This window comes from Bos grunniens, chromosome 18 (assembly GCF_055505025.1).
Source record: "Bos grunniens cultivar Pamir isolate PY7600 chromosome 18, Bosgru_T2T1.0, whole genome shotgun sequence".
Lineage (NCBI taxonomy): Eukaryota > Metazoa > Chordata > Mammalia > Artiodactyla > Bovidae > Bos > Bos grunniens.
Genome location: NC_141182.1, coordinates 44809509 through 44831355, shown reverse-complemented (window position 1 = coordinate 44831355; position 21847 = coordinate 44809509). Strand labels below are relative to the sequence as shown.

The following is a 21847-nucleotide window of genomic DNA, read 5'->3' as shown; positions in this document are numbered from 1 at the left end:
ACCCAGGTATCCTGCATTGGGAGCGCAGAGTCTTAGCCACTGGACCACTAGGGGAGTTTAGTGTTTATAATGATATTTAATTTATATAAAGTATACAAATCTTAAGAGCGCAGTTCAAATTTTCACTTATGTTCTGTACCCATCACTCCAGCCAAGATATAAATACATTAGCAAGCCCTACCTCCTCCAAATGTAACTACTAAACTCCATCATCATAAGTTAGTTTTGCTTTTTTATGAGTTTTATATAGATGTATGTAACTATACAGTATATACTCTTCTGTATTTGGTTTCTTTCACTCATATCATCTGTGAGATTTATGTTGCATAAAGCAAGTTCTTATTTTTTTCACTGTATTCTATTGTATACCATTATTTGTTCATTCTACTGTTGCTAGACATTTATTTCCAGGTTTTGGCTATTATGACTTATACTATGACATTCTAACATGTCTTTTGGTGGACATAAGCCAATCATTTCTACGGGGAATATACCCAACAGTGAAACTGCTGGTCATAAATATACAAATATATCTTTTTATTTTTTCGTATTTAGTTTTAACAGATCCTGCTCCTTTGTTTTTCAAAATGGTTGTACTGATTTACCCTTCTACCATTAAAGTGTGAAAGTCCCAGTTTCTCCATGTCCTCACCAACACTTGACATGACATCTTTTAAAGAAAGTTTATGTCAGACTGCCTTGGTGATAGAGTGGATAAGAATCTGCCTGTCAATGCAGGGGACACAGGTTCGATCTCTGGTCTGGGAAGGTTCCATATGCTGTAGAGCAACTAAGCCCATGCACTGCAATTATTGAGCCCTTGAATCGCAACTACAGAGGCCTCGTGCCTAGAGCCTGTGCTCCACAGCAAGAGAAGCCACCACAGTGAGCTTATGCGCCGCAACAAAAGGTAGCCCCAGCTCACTGAAACTAGAGAAAGCCCTAGCAGCCATGAAGCAGCAATGGAGACCCAGTACAACCAAAAATAAATTAAATATATATATATTTATATATATATAAATTGGAGAAGGCAATGGTAACCCACTCCAGTACTCTTGCCTGGAAAATCCCATGGACGGAGGAGCCTGGTGGGCTGCAGTCCATGGGGTTGCTAAGAGTTGGACACGACTGAGTGACTTCACTTTGACTTTTCACTTTCATGCATTGGAGAAGGAAATGGCAACCCACTCCAGTGTTCTTGCCTGGAGAGTCCCAGGGACGGGGGAGCCTGGTGGGCTGCCGTCTCTGGGGTCGCACAGAGTCGGACACGACTGACGCGACTCAGCAGCAGCATATGTATAAATGTTTAACTCACTCTTGTGGTGGTTTGAATGGCATCTCATTGTGCACTTATTTTTATTTTGACTGGCCGTACAGCTTCCAAGATCTTAGTTCCTCAACCAGGGATTAAACCCAGGCCCCAGCAGTCAAAGTGCTAAGTCCTAACTACTGGACCACCAGGCAAGTCCCTCATTGTGGGTTTTTTTTTTTTTCCCCAAATTTTATTTTTTTGGGCTATGCTGGGTCTTCATTGCTGCTCATTCTTTTCTGTAGTTAGTGGGGGCTGCTTCCTGGTTGTGGTGTGAGGGCTTCTCATGCTCGTGGCTTCTCTTGCTGAGCACAGACTCTAGGGCACTGTGGGCTCAGTAGTTGTGGCTCTCGGGCTCTGGAGCACAGTCTCGGTAGCTGTGGTATACCTGCTTAGTTGCTCCACAGCATGTGGGATCTTCCTGGACCAGGGATCGAATCTGTGTCTCCTGCATTGGCAGGTGGACTAATATTACATAAAGCAAGTATCTTCTCCTGGGCTGTGGCTTTCATTTTCACTCTCTTGACATCTTTTGATAAAACATGTTTTTAGTTTTGATGAAGTCCAGTTTCTCTTTCATGGTTATCACTTTTTATGTCCTCTTCACCCACTCCAAGGTTCTGAAAACATGCCCTTATTTTTTCTCAGAAATGTTTTGTAGTTTCCTGTGTAGAGGTATTGCACATCTTTCATTAGAATGCTAGACATTTGGTTCTTTAGTACTATTATAAATGATAATATTTTAAATTTTCATTTTCCAATTACATAGAAACAAGTGATTTTTGCAGATGCTGATAATTCACTTATGGGAGCAGTTTGTAGATAGGTTTGGATTTTATACATATCTCACTGCGTCATGTTAAAAATAATTATTTTCTCTTTCCCCCAATCTTTATATGAATACCTTTCTTCTTCATTCTAGCTAGAACAGCCAATGCAATGCTGAATATAAGTGATGGTAATGGATACCAATCACAGGAGGAGTGTTCAGCGTTTCACTATTATATGTAATGCTGGTGTACATTAAAAAAATACATTTATATTTTATTTGGTTGCTCTGAGTTGCAGCACGAAGAATCTTTGATCTCCACTGCAGTGTGTGGAATCTTGTTGCAGCATGCAGGATCTAGTTCCCTGAGCAGGGACTGAATGCAGGGCCCCTGCACTGGGAGCTTGGAGTCTTAGCCACTAGACCACCAAGGAAATCCCCGCTGGTGTACATTTTTTGTATCTTTTATTAAACTAAGAAGTTCCCAACTATTTCCAATTTTTTGAGTTTTAAAAATTTCCTCTTCCGTTTTGAAAAGCAGAAGACTGTGTGCACAGCCCATTTGTTCACAGGGGTAGAGAGAGGGTAACTTGTGAAAAGATGTCAGCCTGTTCATTAGGTAAACGGGGGCTCATGCCAGCAGTTTGGGGATACTGCCAGCCTTTCCACCAATGGTGTCTGTGGGCTCAGCTTTGCCAAGTCATCTGTGGCTGGCTGTTACAGACATTACTTGCACTCACTAACACTTGATTCTATACTTCCCGGCCTCTTAATGTGAACAAGGTAAGTTTTAATTGGAATAATGCAAAAATGAGCGTGTCTGACAGCTCCTTTCTATTTCTGGGAAAAGAAAAAGCAGCTAGGAATAGACACCAGGATAGTGGTCTATCTCAGCTCAGTGGAAGTCTGAAGACTCCAGGATTTCCAGATTTAAACCAAGGAGCAGCTGGAAGGAAAAAGTAAGCTGGCCCAGACATGAGGTATGTTTTGAGTGTTAAGCCACAACCTGGGATGATGAAAGCTGCAGAGCAAACCCATTGACTGTCTGGGATGGGACTTTCCTGGTAGGCCAGTGGTTAAGAATCCATGCTTTCACTGCAGGAGGCAAGGGTTTGATCCCCTTAGGCATGGGGAACTAAGATCCTGCATACTGCACAGTACAGCCAAAAAAAACGAAAACAACAACAACAACAACAAAAAAAAGACAGTCCTGGAAATCAGACATTGAGAGGCATCTGACCGAGGAATATACCCAGGAGTGGTTATAGTAAATACGGACAAGGTTGGCATTTCTTGCTTTGTCAAGAAGCCCTTTAGATACTTGCAGAGGACAGCCCTGAGATTCTGATCATACACAGCTACAGATAAACCCAGTGCCAGGTTTTGAGCAGCTCCAACGCCTAGTCCTTCCCAGAGTCGAGCCAGATCTCCAGGCTGTCTGGAGCAGTAGCAGTGCTGGATGTGGACTCACTCCTGCCAAACACCAGCTAGCCACAGAAGCAGAGGTGTGCTCCTGCCCTGCTAGCTCTCAGCCCCGAAACTTATTTTTAGATCTGTGACTCAGAGGTCTAGACCAGGACTGAGACCTTGGGGAGACAGAAGCCCTGCTCATTTGTTGGCTCTTGCGAGTAGCATGGGTCTGGCTGTTTGACACCATGAACACATCCATTAGAGACCTCGGCTGCAGTGATATGATTTCCAGTAGGACAGTCTCTTGAGGCCTCCATATTAGATGCCTTCTCTAAGACATGTGATATAATCTGGCAATCCGACTTGTATTCCCAAAAGCTCATCCTGCTTACTGCATAGAAAATGAATGGCAGGGGTACAGTATGGATGGAGGGTGGCCAACGAAGAGCTTATTAAAGTTGTACAGGCAAGAGTTGACAGTGTTTCACACTAGAGTAGAGGCAGACAGAATTATCAACTGCAAACGTTTACCTTCTTTTTCCTTTAAGACTACAATTGATGCTTTCGAATTGTGGTGCTGGAGAAGACTCTCAAGAGTCCCTTTGACAGCAAGGACATCAAACCAGTCTATGCTAACGGAAACCAACTCTGCATATTCATTGGAAAGACTGATGCTGAAGCTGAAGCTCCAATGCTTTGGCCACCTGCTGCAAAGAACTGACTCATTGGAAAAGACTGATGCTGGGAAAGATTGAGGGCAGGAGGAGAAGCGGGCAACAGAGGATGAGGTAGTTGGATGGCATCACCAACTCAATGGACATGAGTTTGAACAGACTCCAGGAGATGGTGAAGGACAGGGAAGCCTGGTGTGTTGTAGTCCATGGGGTCACAAAGAGTTGGATATGACTTATCGACTGAACAATAGCAACCTTTAAGACTACACTAAATATGAAACGAGTTGCCGGTCCAGGTTCAATGCACGATACTGGATGCTTGGGGCTAGTGCACTGGGACGACCCAGAGGGATGGTATGGGGAGGGAGGAGGGAGGAGGGTTCAGGATGGGGAACACATGTATACCTGTGGCAGATTCATTTTGATATTTGGCAAAACTAATACAATTTTGTAAAGTTTAAAAATAAAATAAAATTGTAGTTGGAAAAAAAAAAGACTACACTAAATAGTAAATGACTAAAATAATATTTAGAATATAAATACAATGGGGCAGGGAGGATTCTGTGAGGTATGTTTCAACAAATTTCTGGACTGATTAGAACAGATGGACGAAGTACGGTGACCCAGGGAGGAACAAAAGAATGCGGACACGATACTCTAGGGTTGCTGTTGTGCAGGAGGAGCTGCTTGCCTGAAACTCTGAAATGCTTCAGACTCTGAAGCAGCAGGTAAGACAGAGGGCAAGCATGAGAAGGGGGTTTGAAAACAGGAAAACTAACCTAGGGTGTGTCTGCACAACAAGCAGTGAACAATTTTGTTTCTTAATGCTTTTAAAGTGACCTACAATTAGACAACACACTCCTAGGAAAAACAAACAATGAAAGGAAGATTCTTTTCTGCAGGTACAGAGTATTTGTGGATCTGAAATCACTGGCACCGCTGAATGAAGCCCTTGGGAATTCAGAGACCTCAACAATAAAGATACACCTGAAAGTATTTGTTGTTGTTCATTGTTGTTCAGCTGCTCAGTTGTGTCCATGGACTACAGCACACCAGCCTTCCCTGTCCTCCACTGTCTCCTGGAATTTGCTCAAACTCATGTCCATTGAATCAACGATGCCATCCAACCATCTCATCCTCTATTGCCCCCTTCTCCTCCTGCCTTCAATCTTTTCCAGAATCAGGGTCTTTTCCAATGAGTTGGTTCTTCACGTCCAAAGTATTGGGGCTTCAGCTTCAGCATCAGACCTTCCAATGAATATTCAGGGTTGATTTCCTTTAGGATTGACTGGTTTGATGTCCCTACTGTCCAAGGGACTCTCAAGAGTCTTCTCCAGAAGGAAATGGCAATCCACTCCAGCACTCTTGCCTGGAAAATCCCATGGATGGAGGAACCTGATAGGCTATAGTCCATGGGGTCGCAAAGAGTCAGACACGACTGAGCAACTTCACTTCACTTGTGTGTTTTCATTCACTTCCCCTACCAAGCATTAATAAAGACATTCAATTAAAAAAAAAAAAAGAGTCTTCTCCAGCACCACAGTTCAAAAGCATCAATTCTACAGTGCTCAGCCTTCTTTATGATCTAACTCTCATGATAAAGATACACCTTAGAGCATTTGTCAGATGACAAATCCTGGTGACACCCAGAGCTCCAAGGCAACTCTTCTGCTTCCTTCCAGTGAGAGGTAAGAAAGAATTCTCAGATATTTGGATAAAGTCTACTACAGGAAGTGTACTACCAAGATTAACAATCCTGGTAAAAATACCTAAGAAACACAAAAGTTTGACTTGACAGCTTTTACATTTGAGTAAGAGGGAGATTTAGTGAAAGAACAGAGTGGATGGCATCAAAGATATTATCTAAGAAGTAGAAAGAGAAAGAGCTAAAGGAAAGATACAAATCTTTAAGTAAAAAGGGTCTACATGGGAATTCCCTGGTGGTCTAGTGGTTAGGATTCAGTGCTTTCACTTCTGTGACCTGGATTCAATCTCTGGTTGGGGTACCCCCACAAATTGTGCCCTGCACCACCCCCCCCAACCCCCAAAGAGGAAAAAACACATCACCTATCATGGAAAAAAAAATTAAATTGGCATCAGACTTAGCACCGCTGCATGTTAGATGAACAGTCAGCAATTGAGCTGAGAATGATTTTTATATTTTTATATTTTATTTTTATATTTTAAAAATAATAAGTAAATAATAATAAGTAAATATATTTAAAAAAATAAGTAAAAAAAGAGGAAGTTGTGACAGAGATCTTACAGTAAGAATTCTAGCAAACAAGAAAATGGAAAACATGACATCCTAGAATCTGTGACTTTAACCCAGGAGAGCAATGAAGAGGAATCCTAGGATCCTAACTTTCCTGAAGATCTCGAAAGCAACATGTTGGAATTTTAGCAGGATGGCAAAAGATTATAGGATGATGGGCTTTAGGGAAAAAAAGGAGCCTTCGTAAGCTAAATCAAATGATAGTTCAAGGTTAAAGGTTTGGGAAAACTTTATTATGTGATAAAGGCAACAAATACAAGCCAAATAGAACATTCAGAAACTCCAGGAAAACAAAAACCTATAGGATAAATAATGATTCAAGGAAACAATGGTCTAAATGAGATTTAAAAATTGGTGAGCTCAAAAAAAAATGGAATAAATTCCAAGTAACAGAGAATATATACCAATTGTGCAAGAGCCATTCAGAAATTCTATGGAAAAATACTGTAAACAAAACCAAAACTATGATAAAATACAAATTTCAGGATAGTGATTTCTTTTTGGTTGAGGCAGAAGTGAATGGAAGAGCTTTCCTGGTGGTTCAGATGGTAAAGAATCTGCCTTCAGTGTAGGGACCAGGTCCCATCCCTAGGTTGGGAAGATCTCCTGGAGAGGGATTGGCAGCCCACTCAGTATTCTTGCCTGGAGAATTCCATGGACAGAGGAGTTTGGCAGGCTACAATCCATGAGTTGCAAAGACTCAGACTAGAGTGAATGACTAACACACACACACAGAAATGGAGTAGGGGAGTGGTAATATATACATGCAGGTTGTTGGTAATGCTCTAATTTTGGGGTTAAGTGACAGGTTCATTTATTCATGTTACAGGTCACATATCCTTCTGTATATATTAAATGTGAAAAAGGTAAAGGAAAAACAATCCAGAAGTTGAAAAAAGGCAAGGTCCAGTCAGGAAGCAAATTAAAATGGAGATGATTTGGGCTTCCCTGGTGGCTCAGTGGTAAAGAATCTGCCTGCCAATGCAGGAGACGTGGGTGATCCCTGATCCAGGAAGATCCCACATGCCATGGAGCAACTTAGTCCATGCACCACAGCTACTGAGCCACTGGGAAGTCTCAACTACTGAGCCTACGTGTTGCAACTACTGAAGCCTGTGCACCCTCCAGCCTGTGCTCTGCAACAAGAGAAGCCCATGCAGTGCAGTGAAGACTACCCTGCTCTCTGAAACTCGAGAGAAGCCTGCACAGGAACCAGGACCCAGCACAGCCAAAAATAAAAATAAATAAAATTAAAAAAATAATATAGTATAGATGATCCTAAGAAACTGATGGAAATTCAGAAAAAAGATAATCCATTTAATCTTTTTTTTTTTTTTTTACATTGGTTTTATTTTACAGAAGATGCTTTCTGCTGATTGGCTAGTTTGGCAAAAGAAAAATATGAACAGTTGTAGGTTTAGCAATACGAAAAATTAGCTACATATGGTCAAATTCAACACATTCTAGTGGACAGAGCTGGACACTGTCCTTTCAACTACAATCTGCTGTCCCCAACTATGATTTGATTCTCTCACAGCTGAACTCTGACTGTGATCCCTGCCACAAAAGGAGTCTGAAAACTACTTGAAAGCCACAGGGAGGAGAATTAAAAGTGTGTTTTTTTTATCTCATTGGAGTATGACAGGGGAGTTTACAAATTCTGATATGCCACAGTCATCTATGAGTTGTAGGCAAAACAGAGCTTCTGGCTGCTAGCAAGTCACTGCTACTGTGAATCCTGGTGAGTGAGGCCACCTGCATGGCTTTCACACCCGGATTCACCTGCAGCACATAAAGGACCCAGGACAGCACTGCAGCCTCGGAGGATGAAATAAGGTAACTAGCAGAAGATGTATCTTCCTCTTATTTAAAGAGAGGGTTAACAGGCCTCATTTCCTTCCCTCGCCCCTGGAGACTGCCAATCAAATGAACACTTGCTGCCACAGCAGAGTCATTGTGTCCTTAAAGACACAGGCTCTGGTTAACATCAACGGAGGCAACACGGGCATCCACAAGGCCAGGAGGTGGGCTGGGGCATCCTACTGGCTGTCGGCAATGTCTCTGGCTGTGGCAGCTCCTTTGTACAGCGGGAACCCCGAGGAGGAGGGTGCCAAGACCACGTGGGTGAGGGAGGCAGAGTGAGCAGAGAAGCCTAGAAAAGAACTGGGCTCTCAGCCCGCTGGGTACACCTGGGCACCCAGGGTGACCGTGCCACTGTTCACAGACCACAGGCTGGCATACTGGCTGGAGCCCATAGGAGGACCAGCATTGGGAGCCATGGGGAGCATGCTGGTGTGGGCAGGCATTCCAAGGCTGGACAGTTGTCATGGGTTGGAGCATGCAGATGAATTGTCAGAAAGGGTTCGAGAATTGTTCTGTTGCGTAAGGGCTGGGGTAGGGGTCTCCTGGATGGTGGTTCCTCAGGGCCAGGTACCTTTCACAGCTGTGCGTGGAAGGCTGTGAGGGCAGGGCGCTGAACTGAGGGTGGGGGGTGGCAGGTGACACAGGGTGCTGGTTCCAGGAATCAGCCAGCACTCAGATGGCCGGCTGGCTCCAGGTTTTTCCATCATATCTTTGTGATCACTTCTTTCCTTTGCATCAAGGAAAGCTTTTGCAAATGGACTGTATTAAATTTTAAGAGCTGCTAGCTCCTCATTTTGGTAAGTGCTCACTGCCATGAACTGGGTCTCCTGGGAAGCAGTGTTTAACACGATCTGGTCCCCTCCATTGAGCTTGTTGGTGAGCTTGACTTTGCTGAAGGAGACAGGCACCTTCAACCAGTGTACCCTGAAGTTGGGCAAGTCAGGGTGGATGTAGACGCAGTTGGGCATCTGTGGCTCAGGCTTGCCCCGTGGTACCCGCTCTTGGTTCAGGTACTTCAAGCGATTGGAAGTCCAGTAGGAAGGAGTACATGGCATTGGGGTCCAGGCCGGACACGTTCACCTTCAGTACTGGGAACACCCTCCTGCCACTCATGGTCACCATCATCTCGTTGGTGAGGTCCTTGAAGCGCAGTCCCAGCTAGCTCTCCTCTAGGCCCAGGCGCAGCTCGAGCTCCCTGGGGCCGCCTTCTCACTGCCTGCCTGCTACTCGCTGTCTACAGCTCAGCAGATGGTCCACGGGGTACTGCAGGCTCTTCCCCTGCTCTCGTTGTTGGCGAGCTCATCCTCTTACCTGCCCCCTCCCCACTGCCCCCCAAGCCCTGACTTGGCTACTCGAGAGAAGAGCCACCTTCACCTCAGTAGGCGGCCACTCTTTCAACAAGAGGGGCCTCCCGGGTCCCAGACCCGGGTGGATGGCGAGGAGAGATATCTGGATGGGGGTGGGGGGCTGCGGGTGGGTGGAGGGATGCGGTGGCGAGGGAAGGGGTGGGGGAGAAGGTTATTTCACTTGAATTGCCGACAGTGAAAGTGAAAGTGGCTCAGTTGCATCCGTCTTTTTGCAACCCCATGAACTATACAGTCCATGGAATTCTCCAGGCCAGAATTCTGGAGTGGGTAGCCTTTCCCTTCTCCAGGGGATCTTCCCAACCCAGGGATCGAACCCAGGTCTCCCACATTGCAGGCGGATTCTTTACCAGCTGAGCCACAAAGGAAGCCCATTAAAGGTAATACACATCCTGAAAAAACAGCTGAATGTAATTGCTATAATCTCTATCAAAAAGGACACGGGAATATTAGAATTATGAAGTCATGTCTCCTATTATCCAGAATCTCGGTTATTAATCTTACAGATACATTCACCTATTTGTTAAATGACTCATTCCAACACTGCTTGGACTAGCAAAACTTGGAAACAACCTGGTTGCATGTGAAGAGGGCAACTTGAAGGTCTGAGTGACACTGAGAAAAAGGAAGCAGATTGCAATTGAAAATTCTATTTAAGTTATTTTTGAACTGTTTGAATGCATACATTAAAGCCTCAGCCGGGGCCTTTCCTGGTGGTCCATGGGTTAAGACTTCACCTTCCAATGCAGGGGGTGTGGGTTTGATCCCTGGTTGGGGAGCTAAAAGATGCCACATAACTCTCTGCCAAAAAAACCATAACATAAAAAAAAGAAGCGATATTGTGAAGCCTCCACCAGAGGAACAGTCCACTGAGGAGACCAAACAGGTCCCCAAACTACAGATCTCTGCCACTGGAAGTCTAGGCCGCATGTTCCAACTGTCAGAGGGCAGGGAGACCCACTCTGGGTTACTGTGCTGGTTTCCTACCTGGCCTTCCTACTAATTTATTCTCAACACAGTTTTTATTATTTATTTATTTAAAATCCAAAGACATACACATGGACGAGATTCACTGACCATTGTAGTAGAAGTGCTTTTTTTTTTTGGCCACACCACATGGCTTGCGGGATCTTAGTTCCCCAAGGAACCCAGGCCCCAGCACCGAAAGTGCTGACTCCTAACTGCTGGACCACCAGGGAATTTCCCAATTCTTTTTAAATGTAAGTCAGATTGTCACTCTTCTTTCTATTCAAAACCCTACAATTGCTCCCCATCTGGGAACAAATGTCAATGATTAGAGCGGACTCCACTATTCCTTCCCTATCAAGACTCCACTGACTCTAACCTCATATCCCACAAGCCTCTCCTCCCTTACTCTGTGCTTCGATGTGTGTGGTCACTCAATCGTGTCCAACTCTTTTCGACCCCATGGACTGTAGCCCGCCAGGCTCCTCTGTCCATGGGGATTCTCCAGGCAAGAATACTGGAGTGGGTTGCCATGCCCTCCTCCAGGGGATCTTCCCAACCCAGGGATCAAACCTAGGCCTCCTGCATTGCAGGAGGATTCTTTACCATCTGAGCCACTAGGGAAGCCCATTAATACTGGAGTGTGTAACCTATTCCCTCTCCAGGGGATCTTCCCGACCCAGGAATTGAACCCGGATCTCCTGCAATACAGGAGGATTCTTTACCAGCTGAGCTACCAGGGAAGCCCCTCCCTCACTACTCCAGCCATAATAGGTTCACTCCTGCTTCAGGGTCTTTGCAGCTAACATCTCCTCTGCTTGAACAGCCAATCAGCTTCTTGAGTCATTTATCAAATGTCAGCTTCCCTATTTTAAATTGAAGCAGCAATCCACCCCCCCGCCCCCCCCCGCCCCCACACACACACCTATACACCCTATCTTGTCCTCCCTTCATAGTTTTTTCTCCATAGAGTTTCAGCATCTTTTTGGTCATGCCATTTGGTTTTCAGGATTCCAGGTCATTGACCAAGGATTGAAGTTGGGCCCCTGAAGTGAAAGTGCGCTGAGTCCTAACCACTAGACCGCCAGGGAATTTTCCCTTAAGCATCTTCTTAACAGACTACAAATTTAATTATATGTCTCCTCCCAGAACACAAGCTCCAAGAAGGGCTTGTTTTATTTTGTTCACTGTTGCTTACCCTGCCAATGAACTATACCCCTTGCATATAAAGGCTTGGTAAAGATTTGTTGAATAGCTTTCCGTTTTCCACAGAAAATCAGTAAAACTAAAACCAAAAGCCTACGTAGGAAGGGGTAACAGTATGACTGAGGGCTTTCATTATAAGCCCTCTGAGGCATTTAAATTAAAACACATGTCTACACATATCTCTTATCAACATAAAACATTTTAAAAATAAGAGACATTAGATGTATTTAGAAAGTAGAATTGATAGAACTTGCTAACAGGCATGAAGCTGGTATAAAACTGTAGGAAATGGAGTGTCAAAGGTGACTTTCACATTTGCAGCACAGCTGGGTTAGTAGATGGTGTTGCTACATACTAGACCAAGAACACTGGAAGAAAAGCAGAGGGAATGGGAATTCCCTGGTGGTCAAGACTCAGTGCTGTCAATGCTGAAGGCTCAGGGAACTACTACCCCAAAAGCTGAGTGGCCAGCCAAAAAGGAAAAAAATCCATCACTTTAGTTTTGGGAACGTTACATTTGAGAGGCTACTATAAGACCTTTAATGACAAAATCAGGAAGTGAGACTCAGGGATGTCCCTGGTGGTCCAGTGGTTAGGACTCAGTACTTTTACTGTGGTGAGCCTGGTTGGGGAACTAAGATTCTGCAAGTGGAGCAGCCAACCAAAAAAAAGAAAAAAAGGGTCAGATCCAGACTTAGAAAAGATCAGTGCTAGATAAGTGAATATGAGAATAACTCCATATAGATAAGCACCCCCTCCCTTCCCACCCACCCCCCCTCCTCCCCCCCACCCCGCCCTCCCCCCCACCCCCCCCACCCCAACCAAAAAACAAGTGACCTTAGCTAGCAGGATCACAAAGGTGGTTTTCCCAGGGTGAGGCTTTTCTGGATGTGCTACCCCTGTGATTTCCCCAAATGTGGGAAACTCCACTAAATAATTTGTGGTAGTGTGTGTGTGTGTGTGTGTGTGTTGGGGGGAGGACAGGGAGCGGCAGGGAGAATAGAAAAAAAGCTAAAGTCGAACCCTGAGGAACACTATTATTTCAAAATAGGGTGACTGTAGAATCAGAATTAGGCAGACTGAAGAGCAGCAGCTAGAGGGGTGGAAAGAAAACCAGGTGAGTATGGCAGCCAGGAAGACAAGAGTATTTTCAGAAGGAAGAGGTGGACGGTATGGAATGGTTCTGCAAAGCAAGTAAGAAAGGAAAACTTCGAAAGGCTCACTGGGGATCATTAGTGACCTTACCAAGAACTGTTTTAGTGGTGCACCGGAGTGGAACAAGGCGGGTTAAGAAGTGAAAGGGAGATGAGGCGTCAGACAGTTAAGAGCTCTAAGTAGGAACTGGTAGGATGTAGGATTCAAGGATAATTTTCTTAACAAAGAAGCTTGTAACATAATAAATGCTACATAGTTACTATATGTATACTTTGTTTATTGTTTTGCAGATACTGCCTTTTCTACAAATTGAAAGTTCTGTGGCAACCCTGCACCTAGAAAATCTATCAGGGCCATTTTTCCAACAGTACTATTTTAAACATAAAGGTAATGTACATTGTTTTTTAGGCACAATGCTATCACTACACATTTAATAGACAAAAGTACAGTGTAAATCTAACTTTATATATACTAGGAAAGAAAAAATATTTGTCTCACTTTATTGTAATATTTGCTTTACTGGGGTGTGGCTCTGAACCCACAATATCTCCATTATGCCTGTATATATAAATATATGAATATTAACATATGAATATGCCATAGGACTTCCCTGTTGGCTCAGACGGTAAAGTGTCTATCTACAATGTGGGAGACCCGGGTTTGATCCCTGGGTCCGATCCCTGGGTCGGGAAGATCCCCTAGAGAAGGAAATGGCAATCCACTCCAGTACTATTGCCTGGAAAATCCCATGGACAGAGGAGCCTGGTAGGCTACCGTCCATGGGGTCACAAAGAGTCGGACACAACTGAATGACTTCACTTACTTATGCCATAGAATATGCTGGCATAATTAAATGTGAATGGGAAGGATCCTTAAGGAAGTTGAATACAGGCAGAGAGGTAACTCAATAATGTTAAGTCTGGGAATGGGAATGGTGGGAGTTAGGGAGACAGAACACAAGCAGTTTTTTGATCCGTGATCTTTTCTGTTTTTAGAGGACAACCAGGATAAGGCTCGGTGCACACGAGCTTAGCGTAGAGTATGGTTTAAGTGCCTGAGGCAGTTTCCATCCAGTGCCTTCTAGTTTTTTGAAATGCATTTAACAGGACCATTTGCTGACTAGAGAGGTAATTGCAGAGTAGTAGTATGTTTTACTGGAGAAGGCAATGGCACCCCACTCCAGTACTTTTGCCTAGAAAATCCCATGGACGGAAGAGCCTGGTAGGCTGCAGTCCATGGGGTCGTGAGTCGGACACGACTGAGCGACTTCACTTTCACTTTTTACTTTCATGCATTGGAGAAGGAAATGGCAACCCACTCGTGTTCTTGCCTGGAGAATCCCAGGGATGGGGGAGCCTGGTGGGCTGCCGTCTATGGGGTCGCATAGAGTCGGACATGACTGAAGCGACTTAGCAGCAGCAGCACCATGTTTTACTGGCAGTGTTGAGGGCCCAGGAGAGAGCAGTCAGGTTTATAGTGGTACTAACACATTCACCGGTGATTCTCTTCCACAGGACACAACCCTCTCAGTGAATACTGACCACATGGGCGGGTGGCTGTTTTTGGGCTTGAAGTTTCTCTAGGCAAGAACACAGAAAGTTCAGAAGAGCACAGGAGTTTAAGGTTTGTAAGAGAATGATGGTTCAAGGAGTCTAGGCTAGTTGAAAATGGGAAACGGGAAAGCAAAAGATGGAAGCTAATGAATCCAACCGAGGTAGGAAGACTCCTGACCTGGAGGTCTGCACCAACCAAGCTGAAAGCAGTTACTGAGCAAAGGAGTGGTTAGGTCACTCTGTGTGTAATTATTAATTCTTGAGCAAGTCAGTTGGAAGAGCCAAGTGTGAGGTGTGTAAACCCATGATTCAGAGATGACACAGTTGAGACTGATGGACAAGGTCCAGGTGTGTGTACAGGTTTGGATGGGAGGAGATGAGAAGAAAAGGTCTCGGGATAAGGAATAGGAACTAGGGTGTGGGGTGGCTCCACAAGAGTTAACACAGCAAGGCTGACTACTGTCCTTTATAAAGACGGCTTATAAGTTCGGCCCTGGCTGACACCTGGAAACTAGGATTTGAGGAGGGTTTCCATCGTTCCCAACACAGATAAGAGTGGCTCAAGATGCCTAACTGTTTGCACAATCAATGTGGTTTACTTATGCTTTCGAGTCTTGGATTTTAGTATGTGCCACACGGAAGGTGCCTACATAACAAGGCCCCAATCAAAACCCTGGGCCCTCAGTTGCTGAGGGGGGTTCCTTGATAAAAAAAACATTCCATACAGGTTGGAACAATTTGTTGCTTGGGGAATCAAGTATTGATACATCCTTTGTGACACCCTCTGAAAGTCTGAGCCTGGTTTGCTTCAGACTCTGCCCACATACCTTTTCCTTAATTTTGCGTTGCACCTTTTTAATTTTGCCTTTTCTTTAATTTTGCCCTAAGAATGACAGTCCTTGAGTATGATGATCCTGGGGACTCCCAACATAGATGGGTAAACCACACAGATGAATTCACTTGGAAGGATGCAAGTGTAGAGGAAGACAGGAATAATTTTTTTTTAAGATGGTAGTTATCAGGTAACCAGGAGAGTGAGAAGATCACATAAGCCTCAACAGAGTAAGTAGGGGTTTTACCAGGAAGGGAGGGAGGAAGGACACGGAGCCCACATCCTGAACGTGGTTTGCAGGGCAAGGAATACTCTGGTGCTGCCACTGGGAAGGGTGGTGGGTACAGCAGTGTCCTTGGGGAACAAAGGCTAGGCCCGCAGAGGAGGAGTAACCCTGCATCTGCTCTAATGGACACACCTATGTCTACATCTACAGCACACCAGGGTTTCTAGTACTTTATTCTTAAGTTACAAATTCCTTGCAGGAGTGCACTTGTGGAGTGGCACCATAGCTGGGCACTACTATCCTTCACAGCAGTCCAAGTCCTTAAGTGGTGTAAGTCAGGGTTCCTCTCCCCCACTCCAACTTCAGCTTCTCTTGAGGAGGAAAAAAACAGTGCCAGCATTATTTTAACAGCCAAAAGCTAGAAATGACCCAAATATGCTATCAACAGTAGAATGGATAAAACCACTGTTTCGTAACACAATGGAATATTACATTGCAACGAAAGTGCAGAGTGACAGCCAAACACCACAAAATGGATGAATCTCACAAACACAATGTTGAGCTAAGAACAAAAGAGTATACACGGTATAATTCCATTTTTATAAGTAACAGGCACAAGCAAAAGCAATCTACATTGTTAAAATTTAGGTTAGTGGTTACCCTTGAGGGGGTGGGAGCTACTGGAAGGAGTTGTAATGGGCTTCTGGGTAGTGTTTACATAGGTAATTATGATACGTGTACTTGCCTGTGTACATACCATACTTTAAAACAAAGCAGTGCTACTCAATACACTACGTCAAAAAAAAACAAGTTTCACAATAGTATGAATACTATCAATCTATTTTTGCCGAAAAGCACACGCCTGTACAGAACAATGCCGCCTGGAATATACAGCCAAATAGTGTTATCAATGGTCAGCACTGAATGGTGGAACTGTACATTTTCTTTCTTATCTTTTTATAAACCATCTTCCATATGGCTCATATCCTTTTTACAATGTATTACTTTTACAAAAATGAAACTACACCTCCTTCCTTTGTAGACCACAATCTGCAAAGCTCCATTTGGGGACAAAGAAATGCTATTAACTTAAACACTGGGGAATGGATAAGGGATAACTGCCACCCAACTAACCCATTAAAAAAAAATTTACAAAACAATTTCAGCACAAGCAAAATCCTGGACTGCAATGCAGGGATTTGCATTCTCATCAACAATCCTGTGTAGGGCTAGCTCCGGAGGATTATCAGGATTAAATGAGAACCAGGATTACAGAAGCACACTCCAGACATCCAGTAAACATGTTCCTGTCCTCTGTCCTGCAACGACTGTAAATCATTCATTGGAATTCATTTCAGTCTCGCCTGGACCCAGGCTTCTCCCACCTCCTCAAGCTGGAATTCTCTCCTCTCTGCCCTTCCACTCCCAAACTGCTCTTCAAGTCTGGAGGCGAACACAAGACTTTCTGGGTCATGAGCTCCTTGCTGGCCACTCTCAGTTGTTTCTGTGCACCTAGACTATGAGTCACTCTAAGAAAGCCTTATTACTGAACTGAAATGTGCTTTGGCCTCACAGGGCTTCTTTCTTTACAAACCACAATATGGACACCAGTGTGTTCAGGTTGATTTTGATATGTTTATGAGCTAAACCTGAAAACGCTTTCATCAGTCAGCCAAGTCTGTTAAATATGAACCAAGCTGGAATTTAAAAAACACCCATATCACTGGCTCATAGCTCAGCACCATCATGGAGAACAGAAACCACATTAGATTCAAAGTCTCACTACGTGCTCTTGGGGTCAGATTTATGAATTTTTGTCTCAAAAACCACAAACTTGCTTTTACCAACCCTGGCCCTGAAAAACAGGATATAAACCTCTGCATCATTCCTCCTCAGGAGGCTGGGAAGCCCCAAGAGCAGGGCCTGGGTCCTCCAACTGTAGCTTCCCAGTGTACACAGGAGCTGACCGACTGGTGGCTGCTGGTCTCTGAGACTGCCGCTCAGAGGTACACTCTCCTTTGGGTCCCTTGCCTGACTAGCTCCTAGGCCAAGAAGTTGTCCCAGTGTCTATCCTGGGAGAAGCTAGGGCAGCCTGCTCTGTGCAAAGCCCCATTAGCACATCCAGATTCAGAGATTAATGGTGCTACTTCCCTAAGTTGGATTCCCATTGTACTAATACCTGTCATCTTCTAAAATCAGTCAAAACAGGTAAATTAAGCAAATTGGTGACATTTGAGCTCCTCTAAAAGTTCACTCACCTTCATTATACTGTGACACTCTCCCCACTGTCACGGTTTAAACCAGCTTACAGTCTCTGAACTAACAGGGCAGGGAGATCCTGCAACACTGAATCCAGACACGATTAGATAGATGTGAGCTACAACCACAGGGTTGTACGCAAAGAACAGCTTTTCTTTCAGGTGGACAACCCATGGAGACAGGGACGAAAGCCACGTAAAACTGACACACAGAAACACCACCACACACTCATTTCCTACATGCTGGGAACTGAGCCTCAGTACTCAAAGCAGCTGAACACTGGAGGAAACAAGTCTCCATCTTTCAGTTTCCCTCTAGATTCTGCCCTGCAGACACACACCCCCTCTACCGCTTAGTTCTTTCCCACTCTTCATGATGGAGCCACAATTTAGATATACTGAATCTGGAACGATAGAGAAATGATTAAAAAAAATAGTTCTATGTGGAAACCTCACCAAGACCCCTAACACAGAGGGGGCTAGATTAGATGAGCCAGCTGCGATGTTTTAAAATTGGCTTTCTAAACCTGGCTCATCAGAAGTACCATGGGATTTAAGGTTGCCAGTTTTCACAGTAGAACTTTACAATCAGACACGCCAAGTGTGGGGCATGGGAATTTGTACTTTAAAAAAATGCTCCTCAGCTGATTCTGGTAGGCGATTTATGAACAACTGATGGAGAAGAGGATGAATTGGTAACTCCTATGTGATAATCAGTTTCCAACATGCCAACAGTATTCCTGGAAGTAAGGTTCTTCTCCTTTCACATACCATATAGATTCTTTAGTGAAGTTTTTTTTTTAAATCTGGGGACAGGGGGATTCCCCACTCATTGCCCTTCCATGCAGAGGGACTTTAGTATTTCTCTAGATACAAGGGACACCGCTGCACTCTGGACTGGATAACTGATAAAGGGGCACCGTCCAGCAGAGCACAGGACATTCACCATCCTGGCCCTTACTCTTTCAATGTCAGTGGTGTCTCAAATCATTCATTGTGATAACCAGAACATCTGCTTTCACATTTCTAAATGCTCCCCAATGTCAGGTCACCCCTGATTAAGAGCCAGTGAGCTGAATGAACATTCCTGACCTCTCTTGCTAGCCCTCACATCCAGTTGTGCTTTTGGAGGGAGAAATGGTCTCTCCAAAGACAAGTTCGGAGGAATCAGCCCTCCCCTTTTCCCTCTTTTGCACCTGCCTGCCTGTAGAGCATGCATTCTAGCCTGAGGTTGCCAGTTTGGCCTGTATCTGGCTGGCTTAATCTCCTCATGTCATGGATTGTAACTAAGGAGCTGGCTGCATGCTAAGAGGGGGAGAGAAGGCTTCTAGCTTTACCTAAACACCTACGACAATATATAAATCCCAGGAAAATAGAAATTAATTTTGCTAATTTTAAGGAATATAAACCCTTACATGTTAAAGATGCCTTATACTGTATTTCTTTCTATTGTAAGGATAATGTTAGTGTTTAAAGAGAAAGAACTTTGACGAACATTTTTTATTGAATAATTTTATTCTGTCTCAGAATAAAAATCTGCTTTAATATTGTAAGGTGCACTGCAGGTATGCCATGCTGCCAGTTATTATTGGGGTACCAAACGCCCTAGTCAATGACCCAGAGGGCTTGGCAAAATGCATGAATTCATATTTTCAGAGCATGTAGAATTGGTATTTACAGTTTTTCTTTTTTCTTCAAAGTAGCCCAGGATATCTCCGACAGTCTACACAGGTATTGTCATAGCACTTGCTTTGATGTTCCGAATGTCTCGGAAATGTGTTCAATATCATGATTGGTGGGTCCTCCAAAAGACTTTGTTGTTAACATGCAAGCAAACAGTATTAAATGATATCATCTAAACTATGGCTGCCGAGAGCTGGACCTCGATACTGAAACTGAATCACAAAACATTTTCTTGTAGAGCCTTACAAAAGATATAAAATTAAAATTAAAAATATCAACTACCTTTAAATATTTCAATTCTCCTACAGTGCAGTTTTTTGTATCTTTACCACTACTGACTATTTTAAGGAGAAAGTTAACAAAAATCAAAATTGATAAAAATATTTAAATCTTTGGATCCCTTTATTCCATGGCCTTCATAAAACACAAAAGTGGCCAGATTCCCCCCCACCCCTGCCCGCAACTATAGCTTAAAATAGAAAAAAGATTTACTAATAATTTATCATTAGCAATGAACTCTATACTGAGTCACATCTGTGGGTCACAGGCCGAAGGACCAGTGTTATGGTATCTCGTAGGTTGCCAAAATAATTTCTAACACTCTGAATCCTCTTGAAATATAATGGAATAAGTCAAGGTATCACAACAAAATTCCAGGCATATCAGGAAGAACAGGTTAATTGACACCTAGTTTTATTGTCTTAAAAAAGGGGGGATACTTATTTGAAAATACAGCTAATACATTCTTATCTATGATTATTTACATTTGTATACTGAAAATATCTATTATTTGGATAAATCCTGTGATATGCCATTTGCTACAAAATAAACTTCTTACAACAAGCATGAGTAATTTATCCTTTTTAGATAATGAATGTATCAAATCTTCATTTATGTTCCAAACATTAAAAAAAAAAAATCAAACCAACAATCTTAAGCCTGAAAAGCTATGAAAAAAAGACCCACCCACAGTTCTGCTCCTCAGCACATCAACTTCTGCAAGGACACAGTATGTTTGCTGACTTTAAAATGTTTATTCTTTAAAAAATTAGTTGCTTTTTATACAGCTATACAAAGTTCTTAATGTTTCTTTGGCAATGGAATATAATGGAATTTTACAACTATATAAAAAGTTACCTTTGCCTAAGAAACAGTATTTACTGTGTGTACATAGTTGACTGACAAAATTCTCTACCATCCAGCACCCTAATTAATTGACGAAATAAGCTACCTCAAAAGGGATATTACAGGATCTCCAAAAAAGAAAGAAAGAAAAAAAAAGAAAAAAGCAAAGAAAAGATACAGACAGACAGACACACACACACACACACACACACACACCCCCTTCTGTGGCTCAAAACACAGTATCACGGCCCTATCTGCAGGTAACTTGCAGGAATCGCCAAATACAATTTAGTGATAAAGAAGATCCTTTCAGTGATGAAAAAATACCTGTAAGTTTCACTGGAGTACTGCTTTAGTTTAACTATACATAAGAAATTACTTAACCTTCTGCTATTCCAAATATAATTAATGCTCATTTTTTAAGATGAGCCTTCCCCCCACCCCCAAAAGTAACTGCATTGTATCTCTGAAATTAAGCAGAAAAACAAACAAACAAAAACCCAGTGCTGGTGACAAATATACAGCAAATTCACGTCTTCATTCTTCTCAAAGACTGAAACCAATTCTCAGGACCACGAAGAACTAGAAATCCATCTATTTCCAAAGACTTGTTTGTAGACTATGCAGCAACTTTGTTGTCCTTCTAAAAAGGAAAAAAAAAAAAAATTAGCTCATGTTTCAAACTACTGGGGTTTATTAATAAGTATTTCTCTCTAATTTGCTTAAGTATATTTTTCATTACCTTTAAATTCACCCTCCTCTTAACTTTCACATATAAATTTGTTTCACTGATTTCCAGGAAACACTTTTGACACCTTACACACTCCGCAGTAGCTCATTACTGCTAACTGTATTTTCCAGTTAATAGAGGTTAAAGCAGTGGTGCTGTCCGAGCAAGAAGGCTCCCCGGTTAAAACAGAGGTATGCCCTACTACCTTTGGTGCTGTCCTAATAATTTCAAAAAATAATTAAGCCTTGAACATAGTAGTCAAACTCATCAAATACAACTGACAACATATACTGGAAGAAGATTAATAAAATCCCTAAGTCTCTGATATCTTTACTAAGCAATAAAATATCAGGTGGCAAAATAACATTTCTCTTCGAAGTTTCATGCCGGGAGAAAGCCAATGATTTGAAAAATACATTTTAAAAGGACAACTTTTATGAAAATATGAA

At 43.1% G+C, this 21847-nt stretch overlaps 1 protein-coding gene and 1 pseudogene across 9 annotated transcripts in view; both read right to left on the bottom strand.

Moving 5' to 3' along the window:
- Positions 1–6648: 6648 nt before the first annotated feature.
- Positions 6649–17866, bottom strand: LOC147353606 (T-box transcription factor T pseudogene; annotated as a pseudogene). The gene is made up of 2 exons (XR_015144963.1): positions 17861–17866; positions 6649–9578 (listed from the first exon to the last, which is right to left on the bottom strand). The product of XR_015144963.1 is annotated as a T-box transcription factor T pseudogene (transcript).
- Positions 17867–20219: 2353 nt separating this feature from the next.
- LSM14A (LSM14A mRNA processing body assembly factor) overlaps positions 20220–21847 on the bottom strand; it is a 53997-nt gene continuing 52369 nt past the window's right edge. For all 8 annotated transcript variants that reach the window (XR_015145757.1, XR_015145758.1, XM_086351771.1 and 5 more), the window contains one exon: positions 20220–21311. Coding sequence is in view for 2 of the 8 variants with exons in the window: in XM_086351772.1 (XP_086207898.1) it covers positions 21288–21311 (24 nt within the window). In the remaining 6 variants the exon portion in view is untranslated. The remainder of the gene's footprint in view (positions 21312–21847) is intronic.